Below are 14,048 nucleotides of genomic sequence, written 5' to 3'. Positions count from 1 at the left end.
ACAACTCCACCCCGGCCTACCCGCAGTCCAATGGTCAAGCCGAAGCATCAAACAAGACTATACTGGATGGGTTGAAGAAACGGTTGGAAAAGGCTAAGGGCAAGTGGGCTGAAGAATTACCGAGCGTCCTTTGGGCATATCGAACAACCCCGCGACGTTCGACCGGGGAAACTCCATTTGCTTTGGCTTATGGCATGGAGGCGGTCATACCCTTGGAAGTTGAAATGCCCACCCTCAGAACTGAGAGTTTTGAGCCCGAGCTAAATGCCGAGGCTATTGCCTTGGAGTTGGACTTAGCGGAAGAGCGCCGGGAGAAAGCCCTCATCCATGTTGCCGCTTACCAACAAGAGCTCTCCAAGAAGTATAACAAGACAGTGCACCCCAGACCGTTCAAAGTTGGGGATTGGGTTTTGAGGAAAATTATGGGCAACACCCTGGTGCCAGGAGAAGGCAAACTAGGGGCAAATTGGGAAGGACCTTACAAGATCACTGGTCTGGCGGGCAAGGGGGCTTACCACTTGGAGGATCTAGAGGGAAGAGCCATACCCCGGCCATGGAATGCGGCCAACTTGAAATTGTATTATTTTTAAGCTTTTTACTTTCCTCTTTTTTGTAAAGCAATTTTTTGGCTTGCAAAGCAGAATGTAATTCTTTTTGTCAAATTATAGAAGTCATTTTGCATTAGCACTCGGATTGTTCTTTTAATGTTTAAAACCGAGACGATTTGCTCCGGTTGGAAGAGTTGGTGTTTTGTCCAACTTAGGATCCCCAACCGAGATGATTTGCTCCGGTTGGAGGAGTTGGTGTTTTGTCCAACTTAGGATCCCCAACCGAGGTGATTTGCTCCGGTGGGAGGAGTTGGTGTTTTGTCCAACTTAGGATCCCCAACCGAGATGATTTGCTCCGGTTGGAAGAGTTGGTGTTTTGTCCAACTTAGGATCCCCAACCGAGATGATTTGCTCCGGTTGGAGGAGTTGGTGTTTTGTCCAACTTAGGATCCCCAACCGAGATGATTTGCTCCGGTTGGAAGAGTTGGTGTTTTGTCCAACATAGAATCCCAACCGAGATGATGTATTCCGGTTGGAAGAGTTAGTGTTTTATCCAACTTTGGATTCCCAACCGAGATGAAGTACTCCGGTTGGAAGAGTTGGTGTTCTGTCCAACTTGGGATTCCCAACCGTGATGAAGTACTCCGGTTGGAAGAGTTGGCGTCTTGTCCAACATGGTATCTTGTCCAAACTTAGCAACAACCGAGATGGATATTTCGGTGCGTGAATTTGTTTTGTTATGCTCAACTGCGTCGACCATGTTATGGACTCCGGTCGACCAAGTGTTCAAATGATAAGTCGTACCGAGATAGTTTGCTGAAGACGGAATTAATTACTACCGGGCAAACACTTGGCGAAAATTCAAAATTTTTCATTGATAAAGAAATTCATTACAAAAGGTGGGGACAAAGCCCGGTTACATCAAGTGTATTGAAAGCAAAAATACAAAGAAAAGAAACCTAAACTAAGGGGGAAAGATTGGCGAACTCATCCTCGGCAGCATCAGCATCAAGGTCAACAGCTTGGCTTGCTTCTTGAGCGCCGGGCTCATCGTTGCCGGGCTGTTCAGGCAGCTCGGCCTCTTCTTCCTCAGAATCTGTGTCATCCTCTCCATCTTCAAGTCCTTCCTCGGCCTCCGCTTGAAGCGCAGTAAATACATCATTTGCATATGGCACGAGGTAGACCGGTAGTGAAGCTTTGGGAGGATTGGCAAAAACGTCGGTGTCAGAGCCCTGGCCGAGGTGTTCACAGGCAGACTTCCAACCGGCCTTGAAGTAGATGTCTTGTGTTGCAAACACCTGCTTCTTATAGCTCTCCTCGGCCTCGTTGAACCCGGCCTTGTTGGCAGCCCGGCAAGCCTTCTTCTTCGCCTTCTTCAAAGCGTCAACCTCGGCCTGAAGCTCACTTTGTTTTTTCTCGGCTGCGCCCAGCTGACCGAGCAGTCTATTATTGTCATGGTTGGCCATTTCGAGAGAAGCTTTAGCCCGGCCGAGCTCGGCTTGGAGGCTTTCAACATGGCTCGCAGTGTCGTTGGCTTTCTGCCTAAGCCGGTGGATGCGCTCTAGGACCAAATGTTGTTTTTGAATGGCCTGCAAAAAGAAGCAAAGTACATCAGAAAGGGGACCGAGCAAGAAGGACCGAGCAAACACCTGTGAAATGTTAAAAAGAACGCCGACTTACCCTGGCCATCGACTTCACAGAAGATTTTACCAGCCGGGTGTCAGGGACGTGGTCACTGCCTACCACGTCGCCCGGTAGGAGAAATGCTTTGGAGAGATCGAAGGCAAGCAAATGTTCTTTGTCTGCCTTGATCGATGCAGTCGCCGGGATGTCCTGTCCCCGGTGCTTCAGCTGAGGACGCCAAGCGGGCACGGGAGCAGGAGTTTCAGCAGGATGCTCGGTTGTCAGCTCGGTGATGAGCTCGGCGGAGGGATCCGCCCTTGGTCTTTTTCCAGCCCGGCGCGCTTCTCTGGCGGATTGCACGGCAGCTGGAGCCGGAGAAGCAAGGGCTACGACGGCTGCACTCGATTGACCGGCAGCCGGGGAACGGGTGGTGACGCTCGGTATCTCGGCTGAGGTCGCGGTTAGAAGGTTTTTGATCCGAGATCTTTTGGCCATTTCTTGCTCGTCAGTTAACCGGATTAATGGGACGTCTGGTAGTGTTGGATCGGGAGGTGGCGAAGGAGCTCTGAGGAAGTCAGTTACTCTACTCCGGCGCGGAGCAGAATATCTGTAAGTCGGTGTGTAGCCGAGCAACTCGTTGCAGTCTCGGTGACGGTACCTAAGCACGGCCCGAATTGCCTCGACATTGGGGAATTGGTAGTTGGCTTGCAAGGCCTGGATAGTTGTAAAAGAAACAGGGAAACCGGTTAGTAAAACTAAAGAATAAAGTTAACCGAGCAAGTTTGAGTGGCTTACATGAAGAACCGAAGTCCTTGCTTATGAACCAGCCCGGCACCTCGGCTGTTTCGTAGTTGCCGGACACCCAGAAGAAATCATCATCGTGCATATCTTTGTCCGGGGTGCCGGTTACGATTTTTTCCTTGCCCGGTCTTATTTTCAAGTAGTAAGCCAGGCCGTCACCGGTGTGGCCCATAGTGTATTGCCTTAATATCTCGGCTAGGCCTAAGTTGGCGCCCAGCCGTTGGTTCAATTCGTGTACGCCGTTGATTATTCTGTATGTGTTGGTGGACACCTGTGTGGGTGCCAGCCCGGTTCGGCGGAGGAACTCGGTTATGAGAGGGTTGAGTGGGAAACGAAGACCCCCTTCAACGATGGATAGCACGGTGAAGGGGCATTCCTCCCTACCCCAAGGCGTGGTCTCTTCTTCGGCCAGCTCAAGATGGACGTCGGCCGGGACGCCGTAGTCCTCTCTGAAAGCGGCTAGCGCGGCCGGAGTATCCACAAGGAAGCGGAACTTCCCCATTTGTGGCCGACTTACTATAGCCCGGTTGATGGGTTGGGCACGGTGATAAATTGCTGCAGCTCGGTCCTGAGAGGTTCAGGAATGACAGGGGTCCCCTTGGACTCTGCAGGAAAAGGATGGTAAGTGTAAGTGTGTGGTTTCGCTAAGAGAGCTAGACTTCAGCTCGGTCGGTAAGGGGGCCAAACTACCTCGGTTGTCTGATTAAGGAGCTCGGTCGCCCGAGCAGACCTGATGTTAGCCCGGTTAAGCGACCAAGCCCTTTGGTTATCTCGGTTTTTGCCATGATTGGAACAAACACGTTGTTTGCCCGGTTTGGCTAGCTTTTCGGATCAAAAGAAGGCCCAGAGCCCGGCTCACCCCAGTTCTTCGATGTTCTTCAGGAAGACGAAGAACACCAAGAACAGTGGGAGGTTTAGGACGTTTTCTATGGTCTAAGCCCTAAAAGCTATGTTTTCGGGTCCTAATGTGTGCAAAATAAGAGTAAATAGCAACAGTAGAGAGATTGGACATCTTACTTGTGAAGGGCCGAAGGTGTTCTTCCCAAACACGAAGAATGGCAGGATGGCAGTCGAGCTTGGGTCTGAGAATCGACAGAGATGGATGCAGCAGTAGAGGAAAAATGGAACTGGGGGGGGCAAGTTTGTATAGGCGTTAGAGACCGCCCAAATTCAAATTCTGGCAAAAACGGCGGGTTGGCTGCCCGATGACCAATGGCAGACCGCCACGTGTCACCATTTATGGCTTTGGCAGGACTGAAGCGACGGGTTGAAAAGATGAAGAGCCAACCGAGCTACTTTCAACGAGAAAAGGTCAGCCGAGGAATATGACCGGTCAAATCTGCGGACAATTGCGTCAACTAGCTCGGTCGAAGCTTGGCATCTTGACGACCGGATAAACGTTATCTCGGACGAGGTGAATAATCCCAGTCACGCTTCCGCGGACGGAATTAAGGGGCAATTGAGAGGGTGATTTATGCTCCGGCGTTGGGCCGAGGTATGAACCGAACAGGTTGGGGGCCCAGCAGAGCAGTGGGCCGAGATGATCGACTGTTCACCCGGAGATGGGCTACCAGAACTTGGGCCGGGCAGAGTTTGGACTGTGCTGCCCCGAACCGTGCAGAAGGTGCTCGGCCAGGAAGTGACCGGTCAGACCAGGATGCTCGGTCTGAGGATTGTCGAGATCAGACAGACCGAGAGGCCGGCGCTCGGAAAGGCGCGGTCAGCCGAGGTAGTTGACTGACCGGCGAGAAGACCGACCAAAGGAGGATCCCGGGCTAAGCTTTGCCGAGATGCCGCTTAGCCCGGTCCTTCATTCGGTTATCCGGTCGGGCGCTTAAGGTATGAAGCATGGTATGACCGAGGTAGGGCAGCTCGGCTGCCGAGCTCCAGCTATGCTGGCAGGCAGTTGAGAGCAGGTGATGAACGGCATGGTTTAAGCTGACAGATGGGATAGCAGAGCCACGTGTCAGGAGATGACAGGGAGTGGATATGGGGCACAGAAGATATATAAGCCTGTCTGCGCCCCCCATACGAGATAGACAAACACTCTGTAAGAAGATCCTTACACTCAAACACTCTCTCCCTTCTCTCTATTCCCTCTAAGGTGTGTGCTAACTTGACCGTCGGAGGGTTTTTCCGGCCACACACCGCCGGGTAGCTCATCCTTATTGACTCGCAGGTGATCGGACATCGACAGAGCTTGGAAGAAAGGAATACGGGCACGCCGGAATATTTGCTCCCCGTACAATTATAATAAAGAGCTTACCGCTATGATAGTGTGTTCATGTGAGTCAAGGCATACTTATGATAAGTGTACTAATACCACAATCACAAACAACTATCCTGGTGCAAACATCACATGCGAGTGTTTACCCAATAAATCATTTTCATACAAGTCTACTATGCTCCCCAATTAACATATGAAAATAACATCACCCTACTAGCAACAAGTCAACATCAAGTGAAGTAATGTAATCAAGTGAAGCAAGTATAAGCATGAATTATGAGCCAAATAGAAATACACAAAAGAAAATACCCTCATCTCCCAACCTAAATATGACATTGTCCTCAACGGAAGCAAATGCTAAATAAATAGGCAAGAGAGAATATTACCAGAGATTGTAGGTGCACATCCAGATAGGCAAATAGTAACATACACACACAAAAAAGACAAAGAAAAAAATAGTCTGGTACTATTGAGAATCCAGTGGTGGGGGGAAATGCTAGGCAAACAAGGCGTTCATCAATGATTGCGTCTCGAACGCTTCGTCTTGAACCCGAGCGCCGAACTGGTCAAAACGCTGCTGACTGGACTCTCGATACGTATAAAAGTCAGTTTACAGTGATGCAACTAACTGCTGAATGTCGAGCTGGCGGGCATTGAGCTGGTCGAAAGCTGCCTGAGCATAGTCCCGATGCGCCTAAAAATCCGTGCATAACCCCATAAGGATCTAGTGGTGATCGTGAAGAGTACTGTGGACCTGATCTATAAAGTGCTGAAGCTGTAAGTACTCCTCGCGAGTCATGTATAATGGGTCCCCTTGGAACGGCACAAAGGAGGTAGGAGGAGGTGGTTGGTCGGCCATGGGGTTATGGGCCTCATCAACAGAGGCACCAACTTGTTACGGGATGCGGGATAAGCTATGTTGTCATTCCTGCTACCCGAAAGTTGGATAAGCAGTGTCAATCTCCTCAGTTGGATCAATTGGGAGGCCGTTCAGCTCGAAGATAAGTGTAAGAAAGTTGGCAAATGGTAGTGGCTAAGTTAGTTTCTGCATAGGTTGAGGCTGAATGACCTCCTGCAGAAATTTTTGCATATGCATCCAGATCACGTGCGCAAGCGAGACCTGATAACCATGTTGGTAAGCATGTAGGACCCAGACAAACTCCATTCAGCACTCAGCTTTATGCCTAAAGAGAAGGACATTCTTATATATCACTGAGTCAATGACAAATAAGCAGCCAAGCAGCTTGCTCCGGTGCAAGCACGTGTAACTTGCATCACCGTGGACCCCCGGAAAGTACTCTTGGATGAGGCTGTATATGGGTTGTCGGCCCTTAACTTCCGAGAAGGGCTAGTGGTTCGCCTTGGAAAAAAACCCTAATACTTGGGCAATCATAGATTTTGTGATGTTGATGATGTGGCCATCAATAATGGACAGAAGTCCTATCTCAATGAGCAACTCGTACATATTCTGGTAGAAGATCCATACCAGACGAGGATAAGTAGGCGCCGTAACAGTGCAAAGGCCCAACTATTGCCCAAGGTGGAGCTGCTCAACGGCCCAAGAGAAGAGTGGGTCATTCTGAAAATAGGTGATGTTGAACTGTGTAAGCTTGTGAAGTGGCTAGGAAGCCCACTCCGATTATGGCAACTCAACCGGTGGTGGTGGTGAGGATAATGGTGACGGTGGCGGCGGTGGCACCAAAGAAGACAAACCTCTGGCCTTTTTGGAGGCCCGGGTAGGTATCTGTCGACTTATGTCCTGTACACATCAAAAACATACACATATACCCGTGGAACCAGCATAAGAATAAAGTAAGATATTAAAGCACAAGTCTACCCACTGTTGTACCACATGCAATTCTCATCATTTTTCATTTTTCTTTTTTGGAAGAAATGAAACCTAAAATAAAATAAAATAAAAATGAACTAAACTAGACATATGCATGTAAATTAAACTAGTTACTTAACTATGGTATAATAAAACACATTAGCATTATATTTAAATAACTAATTACCAAACAACTAAAAACGAATTATACTAACAAGTCATCAATAAAATAATAGAATAAATAAAGTAAAAATAAATAAATAAACAACCTATGAAATAAAATAAATTAGAAAAACTAAAGCATTAGATTTTATTTTATTTATTTATTTATTTATTTTTTGCGTTTAACGCACGTGCACTGGAGATGGCTGCACATGTGGTGGTCATCTTCTTAGCTATCCAGATTTATTATTATTATTTTTTTAAAGGATGAACAATAGATCTTTATTAAACTATCCCTAAACCTCACTACAAGGGAAGATTGAAAGAAGAAATATAAAGTTTAAACAAAAAGGAAGCATTTACCTTTAAATAGTGAAGAAAAAGCGAGAAAGAAGGGAGACTCGTTAGAAAAAATGGTGGTCGCCAGAGATTCGACGGACGGAGAGAAAAGGGTCGTCGGCAGTGAGGTGATGGTGAGGAAAAATTAGGGAAGGTTGATAGTTGAAGGGTTGGTGATGGTGTGGTGTGATGGGTCTGTAGGGTTGAGAGAGAGAGAGAGAGAGAGAGAGAGAGAGGAAGAGAGAGAACAAGATGGTGAGAAGTGGAGAGAGAAAGACCAAATCTATGAGAGTGATTGAAATGGGTCTAGGGTTGTATAACCCCTTTTTGTATTTTGTTTTCAAAAATGAAAATAAAATAAATAAAATTTTTAAAAAAATTGAACAAAGAAATTTGTTTTTTTTTTTCCCTTAAACTCATTCCACACGTGCGGCGAAACACCCGCACTAGGTCACGCACCTACAAATAAAGCAGGCGACGCATTGCTTCCAAGAAAAATTCCAGCACGTGCAGGACCCAGGCCGCACGTGCGGTTACTGGGCCGCACCACCCTACGCACCTACCTTTAAAGCAGTGTCCAACTTGTGGACTAAAAATTGTTCCGCAAGTGCGGGAATTTTTTTTTGAAGGAATTAAACCCAAATCATAACCTAAAAACTTTTCCGTTTGTAACTTTCCCTATTCTCCAACAGAGTGACAAACTAGGTTGATTCGGTATCCAGAATTGAGATGCATATAGCTAACCCGACCAATGGGGCTACCATACAGAGTTCAAGTCGGGGTGGTTTTGAAGCAATCTCTACACCCCTGGGTATTTAAACCAGACTTTAGTCTCGCAAATTCCAAACCTTTGCATTCTATGCTTTGTCATTCGAACTCTAGTTTACACTGTCTAAGTTTGTCTCCTAAGAACTCACTACAAACACAGTTAGGTGGCTATACCAGACCATCAGATACAGTTTGGGCATGGCTGTAGACGACCCCGAATATCCTAGGAGGGAATCCCGTTTTGTTCATTGGGGCTTACTACAGTTTGGACTCAATGTCACGGTCCTGTATCTAATCTCGCGGCATGCAATGCAAGACCGATGAATCATCAAAGAGTCCAAATTCGGCAAATTGTTTTGAAAAACTAATTTTTAGAAAGAAGTGCCAAACATGGACTGCTTTGCCAGATACAGAGTCGCCACCTAAATATTTTATTTTGGGAGAATTTAGGAAACCCTGACTCGTGCCTAAGGCCATGTGTCCGTCATCACCAAAGTTGCCTCGGCTTGGGAACGTGGGTACGATTGGGGAAGGTCACTTCGTGAGCACCGCCGCTCGCCTGATCAAAGATCGACCTCTACTAACCATGATATCGAGTTTTGAAAACATTATGTGCTTTTATTCCAGTTTATTAGCCTAGAATTACTATGTGATACGCACAGCATGCAAGTATAGACTGGATCACCTAAGTTGGAACAAAACATCTCATGTTTGTTTTTGAAAGCGGTTTGCTACTCGCAAATGGGCTAAAATGCGGATTTTGCCACCCTCAAGTGGGCTTAGAAAATATGGTGATTTGCCACTCTCAAGTGGGGTTAAAACTTGCAATCAATGAATTGTTCCAATTCAAATAATCCAACCTTCACCCACAGGCATTCAGGCAGTTATATCACATAAGCACGTAGCCTCATGGTAAGCATGCTATCATGGGAGTCACTCACACACATGCAAGGATGCTAAAGCATAAACACTTACCGAGTACTCCGAGCCAAAGAAAGAAGCTAATTAGAAATCATGCATGAATCCTAACTATGCTAAAAATGTCTAATGCAACACATACAAAAATGCAACTACAATAGGCTCGGCTATTCTAAGATAGCATATGAGATGCAACAATCGATACATGTATTCAACTTGGAATTGAAATACAATGCAGTTAGCATGATGCGCCGAGCCCGGTGTATGCAATATAGATGAATGAATGCAAACATGCGAACATATAGATGCTAATTGAAACATGCTCTAAAACTAACCATCATAAGCTGGTAAATAAAAGGGAGAAAGACGTGGGGTTGGAAGACATACATCACACACACGCACACTTATTACAACATTGCCCTCTCTCATAGGGTCCGAATGAATAGTATAGAATAAACTAGCTAATCTAAGCTAATTAAACTAATCATTACACAACATTAATTAATTAACGAATTAACTAAGTAAGTAAGGAAACTAGCATGCAAATTAAACAAAATGGACTGCCTCAGCTCTGTTCCGAATGATAGGAATGCATGCATGCTCAAGTCTCCTCGTCGAGAAATTCATCACGATGCCCCGATTTGCCTCTGTTTGCAACTAGTCCCAGAACACTGTACAAAGTTCCAGGAGGTTGTTGACCAGTTTTTGCTGCTAGTTTCTGATTTGCTACAATAGAGAGCGAGAAAGGGGCATGGCAAAGTATTTTCAACATATGTGTGCATGACCACTCTCCCCATCATTGCATAAGCTCTAGGGAGTGTAGCCCTCGATCCTCGTGCCACCAATCACGCATCTCGATGCATGATGGCCGAGGAGTCAGATTGCACGACTTGATGTAACATGAATGCACATATAAACACAACAAGGCCTAAACTCCATCATGGGTAATCCGGAGTGTTTGTGACCGAGAATCGAGGCACGTTTCGTCACTTGGAGTACGAAACGTCCCTCGTTTTCCGTGTTTAGACTAAACCCTATTCCAAACACAATGCAATATACATGGCATACACAATACGATAAGCATGCAACCCTAAACGCAATGCAACCTAATCATGCTAGCATGCGAGGGATGATATGCAAACATGCAACTAGCATACACAATGCTATGAACTAAGAATGGCATACTCAATGCACATGAACTATATGGCATACGCAATGCACATACGAAGACGGACATGCACGAAGACATGAACAAGGCATACACAATGCGACGATCAAGCATGCGACAACATGGATATGGTATACATAATGCAAGATGGACTTAAACTAAAATGAATGGGCCTCAGCCACACTCAAATCAGTGGCCATACATGATGAAAATGAGGCAACAACACACGCACAAACATGCAAGGTGCAATGGCTCCAAGTCTAGGGCACAAAGCACAACTCTACAAGAGCATTAGAAGGATGAAATATGGCATACGATAGCACAAGTTTCAGCTCTGAAATGGCATACAAGATGGTCCTGAATCATGCAAACAACTCACACAATGCATGTTGGATGGCTCAAATACTGAAACTAGTGAAACACATTACACTAGAGGTATGCAAAGCAATGCACAAATGACCAAACCAGCCCTAAACAGTCCCTATGCAGGCCCAAAATAGTGGTAAAACGGACTAAGATGATGTCTTGAAGTGCGCAAAAATAAAGCTCATGCAATGGCTCATAAATGGGGCATACAAGCACAGCTCCCAAATGCGCTTAAAGAGTGATAAACATGGGAAGATAGCGAATGAATAAGCTCTGAAATATCATACACAATGATACTAAAACATGCAAACACCTCAATATAAGCATGCAATAGGCTTCAAAACTCAAAGCTAGGCATGACTATTACACTACAAGCATACATGGCAAGCATCATTTGACCATGAGGCCCAAAAACAGAGCTAAGGCATTCCAAAACATGCACAAAATCATTTTAAAGCATGGCCAAAAAGTGCTAGAATCAAAGGCCAAAATAGCATGCAATGTAAGCTAATAAAGAGGATTTGCACTACAAGCATGTGAGGCAATCAAGAAGCCACTAAACCAGCAAAAGTCAAAGGTATGACATGCCAAATAAAGCTCAAAAATCCACTGAAACATGGCTAATGCATGCAAGAATGAGATGCTCCTTTGATATGCTATGAAAAGGGTTATTCTACACATGCAAAATGGACATCCAATATGGAAAAACAAGCTCTAGACAGAGCCTATGCAGGTCCTAAAACTCATCAAAAATGGCCTGAAACATGACTTGGAAGCATGCAAATAAAGGCTCATTTGTAAGGCCAAAAATGCTAGAAAACAAAACAAGGAGAGAGAGGGTCACCCCTCTCTGATTTTGGCACTCAAAATATTCTAGCCACTGAAAATCCACTGGATTTCAGTGGCTAAAAGGCCAAACAAAGGCCAACACAAATGCTCTAAGGCATGGCTCAAAACAAGGTAAAATGAAGCATGCAAGGGGGTAGATGACCCCCAACAGAAAAATAATCTGAAACAAATATGTTAAGGGCCTCAAAATAAGATTTTTTTCAGTTTACACCAAAGCTCAAATATGCTTGCAAGTATGGCTAAAAGATGGAGCAAAATAAAGCTTAAAAGAGGGAATAGTGTGTTACCCTTGTAGCTTCAGCAAAACCAGTAGCTTCTTGGACCAAAAACTAGCTCTTTGAGACCTCTCAAGACCCTCCAAGAACCTTAGATCAATGGTGGAGGTGTGTGCCTATGAGGTGTGGTGTTAAAAGTCAAGAACAGACACCCTTTCTAAGCCTAGAATGTAGAGATATAGAGAGATATATGTGCTTTTCCTTAGAACAATTTTTTTCAACCCCTCTAAAGGAGAGGGAGGCCCTCTCTTATAGAGAAACAAGAGGGTTCAAGCTTCTTGGAGAAGCTAGAGCAAAAAGTTCAAGCTTCTTGGAGAAGCTAGAGCAAAAGGTTCAAGCTTCTTGGAGAAGCTAAAACAAAGGTTCAAAGGGTTCAAGCTTCCTCAAGAAGCTAAAACGAAGGTTCAAAAGGTTCAAGCTTCATCAAGAAGCTAAAACAAAGGTTCAAAAGGTTCAAGCTTCCTCAAGAAGCTAAAACAAGGGTCCAAAATGTTCAAGCTTCCTCAAGAAGCTAAAACAAAGGTTCAAAAGGTTCAAGATTCCTCAAAAAGCTAAAACAAAGGTTCAAAATGTTCAAGCTCTCCAAAAACCGTGCCAAACGAAGAAAGTTAAGCAGTCCCGAACTGAGGCGCACGGCCGATGGCTCCAAAAATCAGAAACTGGTCTCCAAACGGGAACAGTGGTCTACAACCACGAAAAGTAGCCTACGGCTACTGAGAGATGGTCTACGAGACCTCTCCCTCCCTTCGGGAAGAGAAAACATAACCTGCTTCGCAAATCGAGGCAAAGCACAAAAGAGTCCCGAGGTCCGGAGGTAAGGCTCTCAGCCGAAACTCCGAAACCTCAGAACGAGCACAACATGCGCAATCACCGAGCGCTCAATCGATGACGTCTGAGTTTTAAGGTCAGTTAAAAATGGGGTGTCTACAATGGCTAACACCAAGGAATTACACCGTTAGAGGATTTAATGTCTCCTAGACATCAAATAAAGCATAGGATGAATAAAAAAAAAAAAAAGAGAAATGAAAAGAGAACAAGACATCAATCTCTCAGTCAAAGTAAAAAGGATCCATCAAAGCAATGGACTCAATCATATAAATGCCTCTACAACCACAAAGGGACCATCCCATCTTGATCTAAGCTTACTCGGAAAGAATCTCAATTTAAAGTTAAACAGCCATACTTTTTGGCCGGGTTCAAAAGATTTTCTATTAATTTGCTTATCATAGAATTCCTTAGTCCGAGCATTAAAAAATTTCGAACTCTTATATGTATCATTTCGAATTTCCTCCAACTTATTGAGTTGCAATTTGTAATTGAGCCCAGCCGCAACCATATTGATGTTAAACTTCTTTATGGCCCACAACACTCGGTGCTCAAGTTTAACCAGGAGGTGGCAAGTTTTGCCAAACACCACCCTATATGGTGACATCCCAATGGGTGTCTTATAAGTAATGTGGTAAGCCCATAATGCATCAATCAAGCGTTTTAACCAATCTTTCCTATCTGGCCTCACTATTTTCTCTATTATGAGCTTCACCTCCCTATTAGAGACTTCCACTTGGCCACTAGTTTGAGGGTGGTATGGAGTGCCAACTTTATGAGTGATAGAGTATTTCTTAGCTACCAACTCAAAGAACCGGTTACAAAAATGCGTATCCTGATCACTTATTATGGCTCTAGGAAACCCGAAACGACTAAAGATATTTTTATACAAGAATTTGATTACTACTTTATGATTGTTTGTTCAGGTAGCAATCGCCTCTACCCACTTAGAAACATAATCCACTACCAAAAGAATATGCTCAACCCAAATGACAACGAGAAAGTGCCCATAAAATCAATCCCCCAAACATCAAAGATCTCTACCACAAGAATAGAGAACATTGGCATCATATCACGACGAGATATCGAACCCATTTGCTGCCAGCACAAACAAGTTCTACAAAATTAATGAGCATCTTTAAAAATGGTGGGCCAATAAAACCCACTTTGTAAAACCTTGGTGGCCGTTTTATGCCCACTAAAATGACCGCCACATGCAAAAGAATGACAAAATATAAGAATGCTATGCACCTCACTCTCTGGCACACACCGTCAAATCACTTGGTCAGAGTAATATTTAAACAACTCCAGATCCTCCCAAAAATAATACCTGACCTGTGAAAAGAATCAG

At 45.0% G+C, this 14,048-nt stretch overlaps 1 protein-coding gene across 1 annotated transcript; it reads right to left on the bottom strand.

Moving 5' to 3' along the window:
- Nucleotides 1–927: 927 nt before the first annotated feature.
- Nucleotides 928–5,125, bottom strand: LOC145790821 (uncharacterized). Its single transcript, XM_082869641.1, has 2 exons — nt 2,229–5,125; nt 928–2,137 (listed from the first exon to the last, which is right to left on the bottom strand). Exons 1-2 carry the CDS (start codon nt 2,664–2,666, stop codon nt 1,508–1,510), a joined length of 1,068 nt encoding a protein of 355 aa, XP_082725767.1. The 5' UTR covers nt 2,667–5,125; the 3' UTR covers nt 928–1,507.
- Between the last annotated feature and the right edge of the window lie 8,923 nt (nt 5,126–14,048).

This window comes from Camellia sinensis, chromosome 5, assembly GCF_055761805.1.
Source record: "Camellia sinensis isolate YWXY chromosome 5, ASM5576180v1, whole genome shotgun sequence".
In the NCBI taxonomy this organism is placed as follows: domain Eukaryota; kingdom Viridiplantae; phylum Streptophyta; class Magnoliopsida; order Ericales; family Theaceae; genus Camellia; species Camellia sinensis.
Note: the sequence above shows the minus strand (reverse complement) of the source record. Positions and strands in the feature narration are given on the sequence as shown.

Bases quoted from the DNA above. Each gene is read 5' to 3' on its own strand.
- LOC145790821 (XM_082869641.1), bottom strand. From the start codon at position 2,666: ATGGCCAAAAGATCTCGGATCAAAAACCTTCTAACCGCGACCTCAGCC. The intron at 2,138-2,228 runs GTAAGTCGGCGT...TTCTTTTTGCAG, and splicing joins CTGTGAAGTCGATGGCCAGG to GCCATTCAAAAACAACATTT.